Raw genomic sequence first — 19,021 nt, 5'->3', positions numbered from 1 at the left:
GTGAAAAAGTCATGTACATTTTTTAACTGAATGTCTTGGCTTTTTCCACGATTACTCCACTTATTTTCAAGGGGGGGGGGGGAAACATGGTTTGTATGAATTCTGTGGAGGTGGCTGTAATTTTAATTAATTTAAATTGTCGACACCAACCAAACCTTTACTAGAAGTTTCTACGAGCATCTTCTTCCTCCCCCTAGCAACCGGCGGGATGGACCAATCACAGCGTCCCACTCGGAAACATCCGATGTAAAAAAAAAAAGAAAAAGAAATTCCCACTTAAATTTTTTTGCGCCACTTAAAAACTTCACTAGAAGTTTTTACGAGCATCTCCATAAGGAATATTTTAAGTCACTTCTTGGTGGCCAAAATGTTTTACTACCCCGCTGTTTTGAAACGAGACTCTGGCTGCTTCTCGACCATTTGGTGAGTAAAAGCTACATCATTTCGCCATCATTTGATCAAATGCGATCTGCTAGGTAGCTAACGATAAGCTACGAGCATTGCATTTTTGTTGTTTTTAATTTACAAGTACACATGTACTAGTTGTCAAAAGTAGTTTTCAGGCATGTGTTTCGCCCTGCGTAAGATTAAAGCACGCTTTTATAACCATGTCATGAGAAAACGAAATGATGTGCTTCTGGCGCGTGCGCGTGCGTGGCTGCTTTATTGAAATTGCGCTAATGTTGCCAGACGGCCTCAATTAGAATGAAAATTGACGCTAAAATGACACAAAAGCTTTTTTGGGAGCTACAATCGAGTTTATTTGACGTGTATGCAAGCAGTGAAGCATGAATGGGAAGCATTTTGAAAAATACTCTTTTGCTTATACAGGACATAATGACGTGTCTTTGTCTTTTGTGATCAATCTTATGCTGTTGACAAAATGTATTATCTTTTTAATTGTCGTGTATTATCTTGGAAAATATATGTTTGTTCATACCAAAGTTTCTATATAAAAAAATTGAAAAACGTAATGTTATCACTTTACCCCCCCCCCCCCCCCAGCCCAAAAAAAAAAACATAAATAAATTGTAAGGCACGTGTTTTTTTCCCTGCCAGTATCTATCTATCTTGTATTTTTCACTTGATGGCGAAACAGAAGCCCAACGGGGTCCTCGTGTCCCATAAGTGGGAATAGTTATCTGTTTGTGCCCTGTGATTGATTGTAATGATTGGTGACCAGTCCAGGATATAACAAATGTTCTGTCTAGTTAGTGTGTTAGTGAAACTTTTGTTTTTTCTTTTTCTTTTTTTTAATGTATGCAGGCTGGCTGCAACGAGGGGCATCACCGTTCCTCGCCGGGAATTCCTGAAAGTCAACGTGAAGCGCACCTGGTAATTTTAGACCGACATGGTTTCTTTTCTCTTCTTTTGGTACAACTAAAGCTCGATTTGTTTGGACAAATAAAATGACAACATTTTTCTGTGGAAGCTCTAACATGCGCTTGATACCTTCTCAGCGATGACATCATCAGCTACATCCTGGTGCAAGTCCCGCCTCCTCAGCCCAACCTGCCACGGCCTCGCTTCTCCCTCTACCTGTCTTCTCAGCTCCAGTATGGCGTGGTGGTCGTCTTCCACCGCCAGTGTGTCATCTTTCTGAGTGAGGAAGCGCACGCATCACATGCACACACGCACAATGCTGTTAACTAGTTTTATAAAAACAAAAAAATGTGAAAGCACATCTTTGGCAATAAGTGTATTGAAATGCCGTCCCCCTCAGAGGAGCTTCAGTACATTGTTGGCCAGCTGTTGAAGAAAAGCAGGTCCAAGGGGCTGGACATGAAGGATCCGGGCAGGTGAGGCCTCACGTTGTGCATTGACGGACGCCCGATGAGCAAGCGTGTCGCTTCCGGCTTCATCCCAGACAAATGACACTCTTCACGGACCCGATGGCGCGCCTGGATGAGATCGATGGCGGGCTGGACCCTCTGTTTGGAGAGATGGACGAGTTTAGGCCCAGTCCCAGCGTTCTGATGCAGGTACTGCCAACACGGAGACCACAGAAGGACACAACGCTTCATGGAGCCCCAAATTCTTGCAAAATATGAAGTATTTGACTTAAAGTTGTTCAAAGACATGCAGCTAATTCATTCGTTTTGTGCTTGGCGGAGGTAACACAAGAACACAAAGCTGGTCTTGCCGCATGTATACGCACTTGTTGCATTGACGTGATCTTTGTGTGTCCGATGGAGGAAATTCCTGAACAAGGAGCCTTTTCTGCCGAGATCCAACCGCTGACCCCGGCCCGCTCCGCCTCACCAATCAACAGTAATTGATCATCTTCCATTTCCTGTTGCTTGTCCTCATTAGCGGCAAAAATTGGTTTTGACCTTCTTCCAGGAATTACCGCGTCTCGAGAACAAATCACCATGAACGACTTGGAACTCATCTTCGCGCCCGAGGTAACGCACGCACGCACGCACGCACGCACGCACGCACGCACACACGCATTCACCCGCTGCAGGGTTCATTCGAGCCGCTCATTTATGAAGAAAATATTTATCACGATTCATTTGGTAAGAATTGAAATCACGACTAGGACGATCAATGTTTTTTTTTGGGTGCAAAACAAGAAAATGTTTAAACGTAAAAAAATATTAAGACAAATTAATTTCATTGAAACACTATAATTAAGCAAGTTTCTTTCAGACCAAATCAGATTTATTAAATGAATTATTTTAACATAAAAAAAAAATGCAAATATATACATTTAAACAATTCAATCAAAATGAGTATTAATGTTTTATTTTTGTTTACGGTTGCGCCAATTTTGTAATTGTGGAGTGTAATAATTGAAATTGTAATTGAATTTCAAGTAATTGCGCAACCCTAAGCTTCATTGTTCACTTGAAGTGGGACGGAGAACTCGCACAATGGATGGCTGACTAAATACTTTTCTTTTTTTCTTGTTTCGCTGTCATTCAAGTGCTGTCATGTGATCGTTTTCAATCGTCTGTTCCTGTTGGCAGTTTTCTGGCCAAGATCTGGACGACAACGTTGAAGACACGCTTGAAGTGCTGCTGGCCCAGACCGACAACTTCCTGACCGGTAAGCCGCTTGCCCGCCATGACACCACACAACACAGCAACGTCCTGTCTTGGCGTCCTCATTCAGAACTGTTGAGGCCCGAGGCGGCGCCGGCAGCAGAAGCCGAGGTCGAGAGGGCGCCGGTGAGGGAGCCGAGCCCCGCCACAGCGACCACAGCGACCGCTCTCACGTAAAAAAATAATTTTACACATTTACGCACACGCACTCGCGTATCCGGATTTTTGTATCGGCGCAAGATTCACTGTGCATGTTTGCCAATTTGGTCGAGTGGTTTCTCCCAAGATGGCCGTTTCTGTGCAACGAAGGAGAAAGTCTAAATCCTGGCACGGCTGGTCTAAGGCAATTTGGGCGAATTTGAGACTCTGACTTCTGTAGACATGCATGGTAGATTTTGTTCCTAAATATATGAACAGTGTGCATCAACCCATATGAATCAGTGTAACGCACTTTTTAAATCATCTTACTGGGGTGGCACGGCTATGGGGGGCACACGAACGAGTGCCCACTTCACTGCACAAATAAAAATGAGACTCGCTCATCTCATTATGAAAGGAGCCACTTTGATTATCACGCCTACCGCGGCCAGCCCTCCCTCTCGGGTTCCACCAAACTATGCTAGTCTGCCAAATAGCCAACACTAGGTCTAACCCGCCTCCGCACAGAGATACTCCACACCAGATTTCCGCCGGTCACGAAAACCAAACCCTCGCTGTGATTGTCCTTTCTTAGAGTGGGTCCCACTACGGTGTCCAGCCAGGAGCAGGACCTCACCTTGCATCCCCAGGATGAGACTCAGGGGATGCCTCAGTCTCTCGCTGAGGAGATGACCCCCGTCGGCACCCTCCCGCCAGTCTCGTCGTCTGCCACGGATGCAGCGCAGGAGTCAGCAGTCGCAGAGGTAAAGGTAGAACCCGGAGCAGGCTCACTGGTCCAAATAAACAGGCGCATGTGCTAGTTTATTTTTTGGGGGAAAATAGCTGCTGGAGGAGTCAGAAAAGACAATAAATTTAGCACAACGTTGCTAATTTGGTGACACAAGACGAAAAGGATTTTTGTGGCTCATTAAAAAACATTCAAAGTCATTAAATGGATTTGGGCTGAAATTAAGGCCTTAAAGCGACACTAAATACGATTTGAACCTTGAATTCATATTTGTATAATTCTGCTGATGAACCGTTGACTGACAGCGAGATGAATGAAACCTTTGTCATGACTTGCGGGGGTTCGGCATCATTTTTACTGGCACTAAACAACTTTGAGGTGGATGCTGTCAACTCTGCCAAACACCAAAAAAAAAACTACAAACGTGCAGACGGCTTTACGCCATACGTCGTCCGTTCCCCGGCAGTCGTTCCAGACGGAAGTCGAGTCGAACGTCGACGCGCGATTACTGTTATCATGCAAAAGCTGCAAAACACCTGAAGAAACGAAGATTTTTGTCTGAGGCAACAATAATAATGATGATAAAAAGCACAGTGCAGGCGACGGGGGATTTCCAAACGACGCATGTATTTGTCGGGACTGGGAACTAGTTGTAATTCACAACAAACAAAATGGCCTGTATTCTCTGAAAGAAAAAAAAAGTAAAAAGAGTACAGTTTCTGTCACCAATGTCCAACATGAAACACTAATGCTATCCAGTGGCAGAAAACTACATCAAGACAATGTTTCACACTCCTTTTCACTATTGAGTATAACTTTTTAACTTCAAATAACTTTATCAATTACTAACTATAAAATGATTGTATCCATGAACTAAAAGATACAACCACATTTGTATTTGGTAACCATATTTGCAAACCTTTATGCTCATTAACAAGAGCATAAAAAAACAAATTTTCTTGTACATTTAGAACAGATGTGCGATTAATCGCAAATTAACTATAGCAATCCTGCGATTAATTACGATGAAACGTCGTAATTGACTGAGTGTGTGTACGCGCGTGTGTGTGTATTTGCAGTACAACATGGCCATTAAATTGGTTTGAAATTGCATTCAAAAATTTGATTTGCTGATAGCTGCGAAAAAACCCTTTCCTAGCTCATGCTCGCAACTCGGCTCGTGCTAGCATCCACGCGTGCGCGCATCAAACAAAAGCACAACTTCCAACCACATATTTGACATTTTGCTTCCACTTGATGGATCCTGTGAGAGCCGGTCGGAGATTACGGCTGGGCTGGACTTGGCCCGGGTCTGGTTTCCATCGTCAAAACCAGATCATATGCACGCAAGATGACCTCAGCCTTTGACCTTTTGCAGTATTGGAGATCAGAGGTGAGGTCATAGAGAAGAAGCGATGATCTCGTGACATCGCCTCAAAGTGCGTCACTTTCATGTCTTTTCTGCCTTTTGTTGGCACATTTGCAGCGAATCTGCGGGATTACGACCTTAGCATGCACCCTTGCTTTCTGTGCTGGCGGGCAGCGACAGCACATTTCTAAGCCCAGCAATTACTTCTCATTCCAGCCCTTGTTTTATGGCACTTCTTGGCGCCAAAGTCGCTCAAGGATTCAAACTAAATCAAAGAGCAAAATGTGCGCCTCGTTGTACACAGGTGAGGCACTCGTTGTTTGGCGGAGTATTTGACGGAAGAATGTTAGCAGCAAAGTGGCAGACAAATATCGGCATCGGCCTTTTTTATGATTCTGAAGGTCGATAAAGCTACGTTAACTCATGAACAAAATAATTCAAGAACGGCATCATTTCATCCTGACCTTCTAAAAGCGAATAATCCAGACCCGCAGTTGTCCTTAAAATCCAGTGAAAAACGCAGCCGCCTTGCAGGAGAAAAGAGCCCGGATGTGCAAAGTAAGCCAGCCTGGAGTCAATGAGTTTTGACTCCAGGCTGAAATAACACCACCCCTAGAGCTTTTTCTTCACTGTGAGTGTTCAAATAACGCCCGAATCAACACCCAGTAACTCATAATAATGAACACAAGATTTTTGATTCAATGAAACACGAGCGAATTTGCTGCGTCAGCAAGTTCAGCCGTCCGTTCTCATCATTTGCGGTCCCAAACGTGGACGCAAATGTCCCGTTCGCAACTCCAATGTTGCTTTCTTCAAATGTCGGCGTGCGTTCTTCCATCCTAGGGTGCGCCCCACCCAGAGGAGACGGAGCCGAAGAGGAAGAAGAAGCGGGCGGCGGGGAGGCAGCTGATCTTCTTCGACCCGCTCACGCAGATTCCGCATGACAAGCTGCAGCAGCAGATCAGGGACCCCCTGCTGGAAACCAGGATTCGACCCTTCCTGCCGCCCGAGTCGCACAGGCTGAAAAGTGCTCGGGAGCTGCTCAGCCAGCCTTGCGGTGGTCAGTTCCGCTCGGACCCGCTGCCTTCATGTACCCGATGGACTCGGCGTGGGCCGATCACCGGTTTGACCGTTTGCTGTTGTTTCCAAGTTAAGGTTTCAATAACCGCTAGTGAGCTCTTCTTTTATATTTTTTGAGGGCATTTCAATCAGGGCACAATAGATCTGTTGGGTAACCGAGCTGCCTCTATTGATTTACCTTTTTTCTCCTTCTCAGAGAGCAGGAGAGGGCAAGAGAGGGGGGGGGGGTTACACACGGAGGAAGGGGGATGGCGTTTGCGAGCGAGAGAGGAACACTGCAAACATGAATGCCTTTTTGCTGTTAATGTACAAAAAAAAAAAAAAGATGCCAGTGGGTACTAGTTAGCTCCAAGGACAACATGAGTCGCCCACGGGTCCGTTCTAAAAATAGCTCACCGATCTTGCGCACGACAGCATTGGCCTTCATTCGCATTATTTGTCCTCATGCTTCCCTTGTGCTGATGCACCTGCTGCTCTTTTAAAAGTTCACCTCCGTAACCTTGACAAAAATAAACCAGCAAGCCGTTCCCCTTTCACCTTTCACCTCCTTTCTGCAGCCTTACCCGAAGATTTGCTGTTGCTCTGGACACAATCCTCCACCATCACGCCCATCGACGACGCGCAGCTGCTACCCAGTGGAGGAGGCGTGGAGTCCAGCAGTTCTGAGGAAAGCCGTCCCGTGGAGCCGGACGGCAGCCCTGCCGAGGTTAGGAAGGAAAAGGGGGCGGGGCACTTATTTGGCGGAGGACGGGAAGTCTGATCAATCGTCTTGTGTGTGGTGGCAGGTGCCGAGAGACGGAACAGAAGCCGAGGCGGTTCAGGTGTCAGGTACACGCAGGGGCTTCTCGGGGACGGGGCTTCTCCGGGGCTCGGGGCCGATGGCAAAGGTGGAGGGCGGGCAGCTGTGTCGCTTTGGTCAGGGCGGGCGTCCTGGAATGGAAATAACACACGAGGGCTGGGAATGCAACATCCAAACACTCGTCATTTGGGTTGACAATCCGGAAAGTGTAAGAAATACAATACAGTCTTCCCTCGTTTTGCGCTGGGCTTCCAAAAAGAGCCGCCAGGAATGAATTCCGCAAAGTAGTTAGCTATATGTTTTACATTTACACACTTTATACACTTTCCGTATGGATGCATTTACATTTTCTTACATTTCTTTTTTAAACATTTGCAATGTTCAGACCTTCATCAATTTTCAAGAATAGGTTCATTACTTGAAAATAAAAATCCGCGAAACAGCCAGGCCGCAAAAAGTGAGCCACGTTATAGCGACGGAACACTGTACGGGAAAAAAGAAACATGAGATCATCTTTTAGCTTTATAACATCAAATTCTCACTGAAAATGCTCTCAAATTTGAACTACTAGCATTGAGCTGATTGTCTAGTCTGCTAATGTTAAACTGGAGGTCAAATGTCAATATTTTGTGTTATACTCGAAGGAGTGTGTAGGATCATGTTTGAGCAAATTCACTAAACACACCAACTGAAAAGCAGATATCTACTACAAATAGTCTAAAAAGGATTCTAAATATTGGATTTGTGCTGAAATGCAAAATGTTTCAAGTGGTAAGAAAACAAGCATTAAAGACCGGAACCATCTACTTTCATGTTATGACCCAAGCATTATGAGCGCTATATAATTCTATATCAAATATTCGGCATGAATAATTATAATAATATTTGATTTTGATTGACACTGTTTAAAAGTTAGAAAAGTCTTTGAGATGTAAAACGTAATGAAAATGTTCGACACGCTTTGATTATGATCCGCGCAACATGTTTGCATTGGTGGTATCGCTACACATTGGAGGTGATTACGGAGATTGTTACAAATTGTGTGCAACTGGACTTGACCGTAAAAATTGACGGGTCCCAATATGGATATTTTGTGCCTGTCTTGTGTGTGTGTCAGGTCTCGGTTCACTTCCACTGGAGGCATCCGAGCAGCGGGAATCCTCTCGCGAGATCTCCCCCGTGTACCCGCCAGAGCAAGAAAGGTCTTTCTTTTTATGCCTTGAGATATGAGCTTCACATTTTCATTTTCCTTTTTTAATGTCTTGAGATATCGGCCAAATTCCAGTGATTGGTGTGCTTCACGCCACCACCACTAGATGGTGCCAGCACACATTTTTTGCAACATCATGCCATGATCAATTCACATTGGTTTCCTTGCAATGGAAGGATAAGATCAGGTGGTGGCGCTAATGTTTCGTTAAGTTGCTTTACACACCACTGAAGAACAAAAAGGAAGGAAATGCATTAGCTCTTTGACTGCCAGACGTTTTCAGAAAAGGGATGCCGTGGGTGCCAGCCAATTTAAGCATTTTTGACTGATCTTTCAAGGTCCACAGAAAATGATGTGTTTGGACTATGGAAACACACATACTACCAAATGAAAGATTGGACTCTCATCTTTCATCAGAAAAAAAAGTTTGTTTCTACCTTATTCCGTTTTTCAGTAATCAACAATAGAAAATGGTTAGTTTCACCTCTGTTTTGAAAAAAAAACGTCTTTTAACGTCTTTGGCACTCCTCCATAGGATTTTACTAAACGTTATTTAACGTTTTTGGCAGTCAAAGAGTTAGTGTTGACAATACATACATTGTGCTTGCTTTTTCTTTTTTAGGTTGTGAGGACAACAAATGTTCGAACCTTTTTTTTATGCACTGCATTTTTTTCGTTCAAAAATAACTATAATGGCTGGAACAGATAAATTGCACTTCTGTTCATTTCAATGGTGAAAGATGATTTGCATGGCAAGGCATCGCGAGTTTGTAAATGCGATTATCTAGCTAAGCTTTACCGTCTCTCCGTTTGCATGCACAAGCTGGTCCCGGTCCGGCGTCAAACTGCCGGACCTCGCTGAAGTTCCGGAAGCGTTGCCAGAGTCCGTTGGGTAAGAATCATTGCCGTTTTCTCGGCTGCGTGGGAGACTGACTCACTGTGCGTGCATGTTCGTGTGTGTGTGCGTGTGTGTGTGTTTGTGTGTCCAGGCCGGAGGAGAAAGCTCTGCTTTTTCACGCTCTCCTTCCTCCAGAAGCTGACCGCAGGAGTGTCAGCAACCTTTTTCAAAACCTTCTTGGTAGGACAACAGTGTTTTTTGTTTTTAACCATGTTGAGGTCATCGGTTGCCTCCCATTTTTTTAAATTGATTAACTCAAAAGTTCCAAAGTAAAGTTTTGCAGAGCTTGAATGGTTTGATTACACCCAACACCCAACGTCAATGATTTTTCTCTATTCTGATTGGATGTTCCTCTTGTCATGTCCCCATGAGTGGTGTTATTGTTGTGTTGTAGACATTTTGGCGACCGGCAAGATTCGTGCGGATCAAGTGGAGCCATACGGGCACATCGTGCTCCAACGCGGGCCCAACTACGATGAGGAGACTTTTCATTTGTGAAGCAAATCACTCTGTTGCTTGTTCGTTCTATGGGTCAAAAGTTTAAAAACAACATTTTTACATCTTCAAATAAGCATGCTTTTTAAATTTTAATAGCCAGTTTTTTGAAGAAAAAAAAGTCAAAAAAAATGCCTGACCTGACATTCCCGCAATAAAGTTCCAAAGCCGGCCAAGCGAGCGTGTGCCGTATATCGAGAGAGATGTCAGCTATGCGGAGCAGGACAGGTGTGGCAAAACACAGGCGAGGTCAAGGAGGTGCCAGGAGGGCAGTCAAGTGAAATGAAACCCGAGCTCTGTCCCCTCCCGCCTTCGTCCCCAAGACCACATCTTGACTCTTCCTCGGCGGCAGGAGGCTTTGCCAGCGCCGCTGAAGTTTATTCTTAGTCTCAGCTCCGTCCTGTCGTCTTCTCTCACTTTTGCCTTTGGAGTTGCCGCACTTGCTTCGTTCTCTTATCGTTGCTCTTTTTCATCCACGCTCCTCTTTTGATTGGGTCTGACAACACTGCAGGTCATTTTCCATCCCTGGTTTTTCCCCGGTCCGCTTTCCTTCCTCCATCCTCTCCTCCGAGGTGCTTGACGCAATGGGCAAGACAGAGCTGCAGTCTGTGTACAAAAGCTTTTTGGACTGTCTGTGCCTCTGCTTGTCCGTGAGTATCTTTGTGCGCTCAAAGTGCGATTTGGTTCTGACTACGCACCTTCGTCGTCATCGTATGAGCGGCTCCTGCTCACACGCTGAGGCTTCTGATATTAATAACAGTCACAGAATGTGGATGGAAATAGAGCCCTGACGCCTTCAAAGAGGTCAGATGTCACAGCTTATTAACCTTTGTAAACAAGCTGAGGTCACACTTAGTGCACAAACCGATAAATTAACATTCTACACTCAGCTGTTAAAAGTTCATTCTGCCACCTTTCGGTTCTGTGGGGTTGGGTTTTTGTTTGCTTTTTGGTGTTTGTGTTCTTTGTTGTCAGTGTTTTGTCTTGTGTTCCTTGTCTTTCTCCTCGTTGCCTTCTGTGTAGCCCCGTCCGCCTGTGTCTTCCCTTCCCGTGTGTCAACGTATCCGTGCCCTCAGCCCCTTGTGTGTCTTGTGAAGTCATTAGCAGAGGTGTATTAAGTTTGTGGGGTCGGTTCAGTCAGTGTGGGTGCATTGGCTACGTTGTGTGGAAGTTTGTGTGTCAAGTCTTAGTCACAGCCAAGTGGTCTTCATCACAGCCAAGTGGTCTTAGTCACAGCCAAGTCGTCTTCGTCACAGCCAAGTGGTCTTCATCACAGCCAAGTGGTCTTAGTCACAGCCAAGTCGTCTTCGTCACAGCTAAGTCGTCTTCATCACAGCCAAGTGGTCTTCATCACAGCCGAGTGGTCTTAGTCACAGCCGAGTGGTCTTAGTCACAGCCAAGTCGTCTTCGTCACAGCCAAGTGGTCTTCGTCACAGCCAAGTGGTCTTAGTCAAAGCCAAGTGGTCTTCGTCACAGCCAAGTGGTCTTAGTCACAGCCAAGTCGTCTTCGTCACAGCCAAGTGGTCTTAGTCACCGCCAAGTGGTCTTCATCACAGCCAAGTGGTCTTCATCACAGCCAAGTGGTCTTAGTCACAGCCAAGTGGTCTTCGTCACAGCCAAGTGGTCTTCGTCACAGCTAAGTGGTCTTAGTCACAGCCAAGTCATCTTCATCACAGCCAAGTGGTCTTAGTCACCGCCAAGTCGTCTTCATCACAGCCAAGTCGTCTTCATCACAGCCAAGTGGTCTTCACCACAGCCAAGTGGTCTTCATCACAGCCAAGTGGTCTTAGTCACAGCTAAGTCGTCTTCGTCAAAGCCAAGTGGTCTTCGTCACAGCCAAGTGGTCTTAGTCACAGCCAAGTCGTCTTCGTCACAGCCAAGTGGTCTTCGTCACAGCCAAGTGGTCTTAGTCACAGCCAAGTCGTCTTCGTCACAGCCAAGTCGTCTTCGTCACAGCCAAGTCGTCTTAGTCACAGCCAAGTCGTCTTCATCACAGCCAAGTGGTCTTAGTCACCGCCAAGTGGTCTTAGTCACAGCCAAGTCGTCTTCGTCACAGCCAAGTGGTCTTAGTCACAGCCAAGTCGTCTTCGTCACAGCTAAGTCGTCTTAGTCACAGCCAAGTCGTCTTCATCACAGCCAAGTGGTCTTAGTCACAGCCAAGTCGTCTTCGTCACAGCTAAGTGGTCTTAGTCACAGCCAAGTCGTCTTCATCACAGCCAAGTGGTCTTAGTCACCGCCAAGTCGTCTTCATCACAGCCAAGTCGTCTTCATCACAGCCAAGTCGTTTTCATCACAGCCAAGTGGTCTTAGTCACCACCAAGTCGCCTTCGTCAAAGCCAAGTGGTCTTAGTCACAGCCAAGTGGTCTTAGTCACAGCCAAGTCGTCTTCGTCACAGCCAAGTGGTCTTCGTCAAAGCCAAGTGGTCTTAGTCACAACCACAGCCATGTCAAGCCGTAGCCCCAGCCAAGTCATAGCCACTTCACAGCAAGTCAAGGCAAATCAGGCGACCAGTCTAGTCACGTCCTGTCCAGTCATGGCGGCCGGTCTCGTCAGGTTCTGCATTTGGGTCCACCATCCCTCAATCACTCACGTCCCCCATGACACATCCCTGGCTTTGGCTATCAAGATCCCATTTGTGTTCATCATGACACCTTTCTCATCTTTGTTTCCAGCGAGGAAGTCATGAAGCAGCGGCGGACAGCGACCGAGACACAGAGAACGGCCACCTGGTCTACAAAAACGGGGACATCCTCGAAGACCGATGTAGGTAACAGTTCAGGGTTGCCACCTTAGAAACACTCGGCGCGTCATAACAGTCCCGTCCTTCTCACAGATGAGATCCTGGACACGCTGGGCGAGGGGACCTTCGGGAAGGTGGTGCAATGTTTGGACCACAGCAGGTCAAAAGATCCTCAAAATCAAGCGGGGATGACAGCTGAGGAGAATTCAACAAGTGTGATGATAATTCCGGATGTTTCTTGAACACGCAGAAGTGGGCGTCAGATTGCTCTGAAGATCATCAAGAACATCGACAAGTACAGAGAAGCAGCCAAGCTGGAGATTAACGTGCTGGAGAAAATTTGCCACAAAGATCAGCACAAACTTTAGTGAGTTTCTCATCTTGTCGCATTTCATGTTTTTAGTTCAACGCGTTTCATCAAATTGTGGCTTCTTTTTTAATACAGTCTTGAAAAGTACGGCAATGCAAATAGATGCCTCTAATTGCCTTTACTATTGCGTAAGAGTGGGAATGATTGTCGCCACATGCCGTGTGATTGACTGGCGACCAGTCCAGGGCATTACGGTAATCTATCATTGTATTGTCAAATGCAGCCACTGCGTGCAGATGCTGGACTGGTTCAACTACTACGGCCACATCTGCATCTCCTTTGAGCTCTTGTCCCTCAGCACCTTCGACTTCCAGAAAGGCAACAACTTCCTGCCGTACCCCATCCAGCACATCCGACACATGGCCCACCAGATCTGCCGCGCCGTCAGCTGTGAGTCCGTCCGCTGATTTTATTTTTATTCCTTACTTGCTGCTGGATGAACGTGTCTGATGTCAGTAAGAGGATTATGTGGCTGCAAAAAAAAAAAAAGCCGCGAGAAGCTCAACTCTGAGGATGATATGAGATTATAAATGTGTCTGAGTTGAACTAAAGTTAAATATGGTTGCAAATTTGCAACGATACGTCTTTTGGCCTGTCACCATGTTGGAAAAAGTAAAATTGCAGCAAACTCTTGAAGACAGTAAATCATTTACATTAACACACACGAGATGTTGAAGGACTCCAGATCCAATTTCAGAATTACATAAAAGTTGCATAACTAAATACATCACTATTGCATTAAAGTAAAATCTAAACACGAATGCGCCTCACCGGGATAGCAAATGAGTTAGCTTAGTTAGCACTAAACTACCAATGAATTAACAACAGCAGTTCAGCTTGACTTTTTCAACTTCATTTAATTGGAGAATTCAACTTTGGTGCATGGCTTCCTTTTTCATATGTGGCTTTGGTGGCCAATTGACTTAGCGACATTAGCAACCGTTAATCCAACAAGAGCGGTTATTTTGATGACAAAAATGGCAAAGGTTTTCTATTTTGTCTTTTGAGGTCTCTGATATTCGACACAAGGCCAAGATTATGAAATGAAGAATTCCTAAACTATCTTTGGATTTCTGGTGGTTGTAGTCACGTTTTCTAGCTTTTAAATCAACACAGGTGTCAGCCTGAAGAGGGCGTCGGCTTCCTCCTGATAACTCGCCACCTGTCCCCCCCCCCCCCCGCCGCCATTTTCCTTCCTCCCGCCCTGCCTTCTCACTGCAGTTCTCCATGACAACAGGCTGACTCACACCGACCTGAAGCCAGAGAACATCCTTTTTGTCAACTCTGACTACTCCGTCATATACAACGCTGACAAGGTTAGAAACAAAAGCAGACGCGCTGGCTGGGAATAGAGTAAGAAAAAATGGATGCTTTTCTTGATGTTTGTGGTGAATGCAACTCTCAAATGTGTGAGCCGTCAACGTTACCCACTTGAAAAGTATTTTTACAAATAAAACGCTGTGGGTTGACCTTGTTGTGACAAAGGTTTGGGAAGATACTCTCGAATAGAAAATGTATTCCAGGGATGTGATTTTTCCGCTAATTCGCGGAATTCCGCTTTTTTTATCCCCCCCCCCAAAAAAAAAAATCTGATTTTTTTATTTTTTTATTTTTTTTAGTAGTTCATTGTGTATGCACATGACTCCGACAGATAACATCTTCTGCTATAACAAAGACATTTGTGGTATGCTCTAATATGAGTTACTTTTCATTTGGTCATGATACAATTATTTGTTCATGAAATTTGAACTCTTCAACATTATTTATGTGTTAACTTAGTAATCACATTAGTTAGATATGATGATATTCTCAGTGATAGTTTTTAAAAGCAAAGGCAGTCCAATGTTTTTGAATGTGACTGATTTTGAGTTGACTAAAACTGCCATTTTATATGGGATAGTTCAATATACATTGAAAATTTATGCTGTTGTTTTGTCTATTTCTTTGTCATGTGAGTGCATTGAAAGTACTTAAAAACACGGAAAACCCATGAGCTCCGGGGGGCTGCGCCCCCCTTGTCCCCCCACCAGGGCACTGCCCTGGACCTAGCTGGGTGCCAGCGGCCCCCAGTCCCCCGGCTAAATTTTCAGATAATTTCACTTTGGTCAAATCACATCCCTGGTATTCATATTAGGAGGTTTAAAAAAAAACAAAAACATTTCTCTGTAAATAACAACTTCATGTACAATTCAAAAATGAATGTTTTGCATATACAGCACTCCTTACGGAACAGCCAAAACGGTGTGTTTGGTGTACACAATCCTGGTTCGTAGCTCATTTTCCACATCTGTCGATAAAACTAAATCTAGAAATACCAGAAACACTCCAACCGGGAAAAACATGCAAACTCTAGAAACACTTGAATGTTTTTTTCCCCTGGAAATGGAAAACCGTTTACACTGAAATGTCAGGATGACTCGGATAAATGGAACTCCAGGAATTGTGGGACACCAAGAACACTTGGACTGTCGGAACACCAGAAACACCGGAACTAGAAAAACTGAAGCACTTGGAAAATGAGGAACTGGAACACTTGAACGGTTAAGACACTAAAAGACTAAGATGGCTGGAACATCAAGAATTTGTAGCCCACAAAGACCTTAAGCACCAGAAGCTTGTGCAAGAACTTTTAACTCACTGAAAACTGGTCACGCTTGGTCCGTTTGAATCCAGAAATGTGATATTTGAATATGACACCGGGCGGAACGCCAGGAATGCTTGAACGTAAGGAACGCTAACATGTCCTGAGGTCCCCTCTTACAAACAAACAACAACTCTGGAAAAACTGGAAGATGGATTGCAGAAGAACCGGGATTATGATAAATGTAACTCTTGGAATACTACAACAGTGGACACACTTGGATACTGGAATAGCAGCAGTGTGGGGACCTTCGGATGACTTGACCACTGGAACGTTAGGAATATACGTTCCACCTGGATACTAAACTGAATTACTAAATTTTAATGCGCACTTGACTAAGACGCATGGAATGCTGAACGGTATGAACGTTTGGATTTTGAGACGAGGAGGCTGTTGTCTCTCCAAGTGGTGGACTTCTTGTAGTCCGTAAAGAACCGCAATCAATTGATTGTAACGTCTGGACTGCTTCCACTTTCTGCATTTGTTCTTCTTGCAGAAGTGCAATGAGAAGCGCGTGAACGACAGCACGGTGCGCGTGGTGGATTTTGGCAGCGCCACGTTTGATCTCGAACACCACTCGACCGTCATCTCCACGCGTCACTACCGAGCCCCCGAAGTCATCCTGGGTAAGGCGGCATGCGCGGCACGCACGGCACGCGCGTCTTCCACCGCCGTCTTCTGACCCGTCCGTCCTCTGTCCGCTGCAGAGTTGGGTTGGAGTCACCCTTGCGACGTGTGGAGTATCGGTTGCATCCTGTTTGAGTTCTACAAGGGCTTCACGCTCTACCAGGTCTCGAACCGGCGGCTTTGCGCGACTGCAAATAGAGAGCGGCGGATGAACTTGACCTGACATCTGCTTCTGCAGACTCATGACAATAAGGAGCATCTCGCTATGATGGAGCACATCCATGGACCAATTCCTCAGCCAATGGTTCGAAGGAGCAGGTAACAAGCGGCGTACGGCGTTTTCCTTCACTTTTCGCGGGTGAAATGTTCCACGCCTGCCCACCAATGGTGAATTTACGTCAAGTAGAGGTCGTAAATGAGTAGGTATATTTAGTATTTTGTTTTTGTGGGGCGAGTTGCACATCTACTGCACCATGACGAGCCCACCACACATTTGCCACCCTTTTAAACACTTGTGCTAATTGAATCAGAAAAATAGCCGGTTGCCTTTAAGGCTTTTTCTATATGAATAAGTTCATGACTTGAAATAACAAAGTGAAAAGATTTATTTGCCATTAAAAAATGTTTACTAATTGTTTGGATGGATAATGACACATTTTATTGACGGTATGTTTCAAGGAAAAGTATTGTCGCTAAACGTACTTCTGGTTCCGGATGCCGCATTTGCGGTTTTCGCCGACGTGCTTCTGCTTTGTGAGCGAAAGAACACGTCTGCCTTCACTGAGCAGTGCGGAAACGCCATCCGCTGCCAGCCGCATTGAATTATCAAGCAAGAATGCTTTACTTTATAAATATCATATGCGTGTAAACATTAATGCTTCTTTTCGTCGCAATTTTATAAATAATTCGCTGCACTTTCATTTGCACTTCGTGTATGTAGAAATGGACTTATAATATTATGGACGCAAATCAAAATCCACAATCGAGCAAACCCGCAATGAGTGAACGGCGAGCACCCGAGCTCAGTGCAGTATTTGCCGTTGAAGAAACGTTCTTGTTTCCAGGAAGCAAAGTTATTTCCATTGCGGCCGCCTCAACTGGAACGAACGCTCCACGTCTGGACGCGAGGTCCGAGCCAAGTGCAAACCTTTGCGGGTGAGCTTGCAACCAAACCTTCAACCTTGGCTAAAACCGTCACTTCACGACTCTCTTCGTGCCCCCCCTCCCAGAAGTACCTGCTGTCACAGAGCAGGGAACACCATCAATTCTTTGACCTCCTGGAGAGGATGCTGGAGTACGAGCCTTCCAAACGGATCCCTCTTCCCTCGGCTTTGAACCATCCCTTCTTTCTGCACCCGCAACAGTCAGCAAGGAATCCGACGCCTCGAAATAGCTTCAACATGGGCCGCTAACTTCCGCCTGGAAAACAAGGAGCTTTTCAGGTCATCTTGTGGCGTACCAAACGCAGCGGCACGCCACCTCGATAGCGCCGCTAGAAATCCTGCTGCAGTCTCGTGACTGCTTGACCAGAACGGTGACTTCTTCGGCACGTAGTCTGCAATTTGGCACAGGACGCTGCGACGTGTTGCCACGTGTTGCCACGTGTTGCGCTCTTGATGTAGCGGACGCTTTTTCGTCCTCCCGCATGCGTTGGAAACACGTGTCGGGTCAGGGTTAACTGATCCGAGCCGTGATGCGACGAGATAAACCGAATTTTCCCGCTTTTTTAAAGCTTATAGCGGCAACTCTGCATTGGGGTTACTGGAGGGGTTCGCACCTCAGAGCCGCCAGATCCGGCAAGTGGCACTTCCTCAAATATGCCTTTTATATTTCATACATTGCTGAACAATTCATTCTGTATCAATAAATATATCATCAATTCCTGATTCCTGGAGTTCCTGATCACTGGACCCTTTGGAACACAAAGCTGGACTCCCTTGACACTGACACCACAGGAACACTTGAACCCGTGAAACGCTCAAACATATCAGTGTGAAACGTGAACATAAGCCAATTGAATGCAATCAATTGTGTTGTTTTGACCAAAACGTTTTTTTTTTCTCACACGTCCGCGTTTCATACGTTGTTGTTCGACACGAAGACTTATCGATGTTCGTAAGTGTTTGCAAGGTTTCCCGTCAATGTGTTTGCTATTGAGCCAGTTTGTCTCATTACGATTCAGCTCTGCTGCTTTTTTTCATTTGACGAGTGCAAGCTTGTGGAGTAGGAAGAAACAAAAAGGAGCAAATGTCACGCACATGCAAACACGGCGCGCGCGCTCGTCCCTGCCGTCGACTGTGGCAGATTGATGGCGTGCAGAGAGTGCAGTCGTCAAGGCTGCTAACGTGCGTTCTCGCCTGCAACCTTGCTCCATTTGTGCGTGTGCAGATGGCACGATGCGCTTATCCGTCATCTTTTCCTGGCAACGTTATTTGCTGATTTAATGTGAATGCAGTGACACCTTGAGATACAAGTTTTATATCGTTCCATGAGTGTGCTCTTAACTCAAAAAAACACTTGTATCTCAAATTATATTTCTGTATTAAAATAAGTGGAGATGCCATATCAACAATTCACTTCTTGCCATGTCACCTGTTAGCTGAGTTTTTTTTCTTTCTTGTTACTTCCTGAAAAGTTGCTTGCTCTTTTGTGCTTTCTGATGGAACCTAAGCAGGTACAAGAAGGCGCTAAAGCCATGTTAAATATCTCTTAAGATGGCGCCAAAAGCCCTTTCTTGATGCCAAAGAACTATACTGAAGTGACTCGACTCGAGATCGAGACGATCACAGGTGGCCCGCATATTTGCATGCGCTGCTTGTGGATTCTCCAGTAAACGTTTTTTTTAAAGCTGTTATCTG

The 19,021-nt window shown here is 45.4% G+C and overlaps 2 protein-coding genes across 5 annotated transcripts; both read left to right on the top strand.

Moving 5' to 3' along the window:
* The first annotated feature begins 95 nt into the window (after positions 1 to 95).
* Positions 96 to 9,960, top strand: LOC144058472 (meiotic recombination protein REC8 homolog). Of its 4 annotated transcripts, none has more exons than XM_077576944.1 (17): positions 96 to 423; positions 1,267 to 1,335; positions 1,461 to 1,603; positions 1,724 to 1,799; positions 1,868 to 1,982; positions 2,196 to 2,271; positions 2,344 to 2,405; positions 2,973 to 3,051; positions 3,118 to 3,220; positions 3,781 to 3,949; positions 6,146 to 6,425; positions 6,940 to 7,088; positions 7,168 to 7,210; positions 8,299 to 8,383; positions 9,215 to 9,283; positions 9,381 to 9,469; positions 9,684 to 9,960. In XM_077576944.1, the coding sequence occupies exons 1-17, from the start codon at positions 368 to 370 to the stop codon at positions 9,785 to 9,787; spliced, it is 1,767 nt and encodes a 588-aa protein (XP_077433070.1). In that variant the 5' UTR covers positions 96 to 367; the 3' UTR covers positions 9,788 to 9,960. The 4 variants fall into 4 exon arrangements, with proteins under 4 accessions (XP_077433070.1, XP_077433068.1, XP_077433069.1 ...); XM_077576942.1 differs by having other exon boundaries at positions 6,146 to 6,457; XM_077576943.1 differs by having other exon boundaries at positions 6,146 to 6,473.
* A 153-nt stretch (positions 9,961 to 10,113) lies between these two features.
* Positions 10,114 to 18,049, top strand: clk2b (CDC-like kinase 2b). Its single transcript, XM_077576952.1, has 11 exons — positions 10,114 to 10,434; positions 12,458 to 12,548; positions 12,619 to 12,685; positions 12,776 to 12,892; positions 13,119 to 13,285; positions 14,117 to 14,211; positions 16,033 to 16,162; positions 16,244 to 16,326; positions 16,402 to 16,481; positions 17,228 to 17,318; positions 17,393 to 18,049. The coding sequence occupies exons 1-11, from the start codon at positions 10,369 to 10,371 to the stop codon at positions 17,573 to 17,575; spliced, it is 1,170 nt and encodes a 389-aa protein (XP_077433078.1). The 5' UTR covers positions 10,114 to 10,368; the 3' UTR covers positions 17,576 to 18,049.
* The last annotated feature ends 972 nt before the right edge of the window (positions 18,050 to 19,021 follow it).

This window comes from Vanacampus margaritifer, chromosome 9 (genome assembly GCF_051991255.1).
Source record: "Vanacampus margaritifer isolate UIUO_Vmar chromosome 9, RoL_Vmar_1.0, whole genome shotgun sequence".
NCBI lineage: Eukaryota > Metazoa > Chordata > Actinopteri > Syngnathiformes > Syngnathidae > Vanacampus > Vanacampus margaritifer.
The sequence above is the reverse complement of the archived record's forward strand: the minus strand, read 5'-3'. Positions and strand labels throughout refer to the sequence as shown.

Bases quoted from the DNA above. Each gene is read 5' to 3' on its own strand.
- LOC144058472 (XM_077576942.1), top strand. From the start codon at position 368: ATGTTTTACTACCCCGCTGTTTTGAAACGAGACTCTGGCTGCTTCTCG. The intron at 7,089-7,167 runs GTTAGGAAGGAA...GTGTGGTGGCAG, and splicing joins CGGACGGCAGCCCTGCCGAG to GTGCCGAGAGACGGAACAGA. The intron at 9,284-9,380 runs GTAAGAATCATT...TTGTGTGTCCAG, and splicing joins GCGTTGCCAGAGTCCGTTGG to GCCGGAGGAGAAAGCTCTGC.
- clk2b (XM_077576952.1), top strand. From the start codon at position 10,369: ATGGGCAAGACAGAGCTGCAGTCTGTGTACAAAAGCTTTTTGGACTGT. The intron at 12,893-13,118 runs GTGAGTTTCTCA...TGTCAAATGCAG, and splicing joins AAAGATCAGCACAAACTTTA to CCACTGCGTGCAGATGCTGG. The intron at 16,163-16,243 runs GTAAGGCGGCAT...TGTCCGCTGCAG, and splicing joins AGCCCCCGAAGTCATCCTGG to AGTTGGGTTGGAGTCACCCT.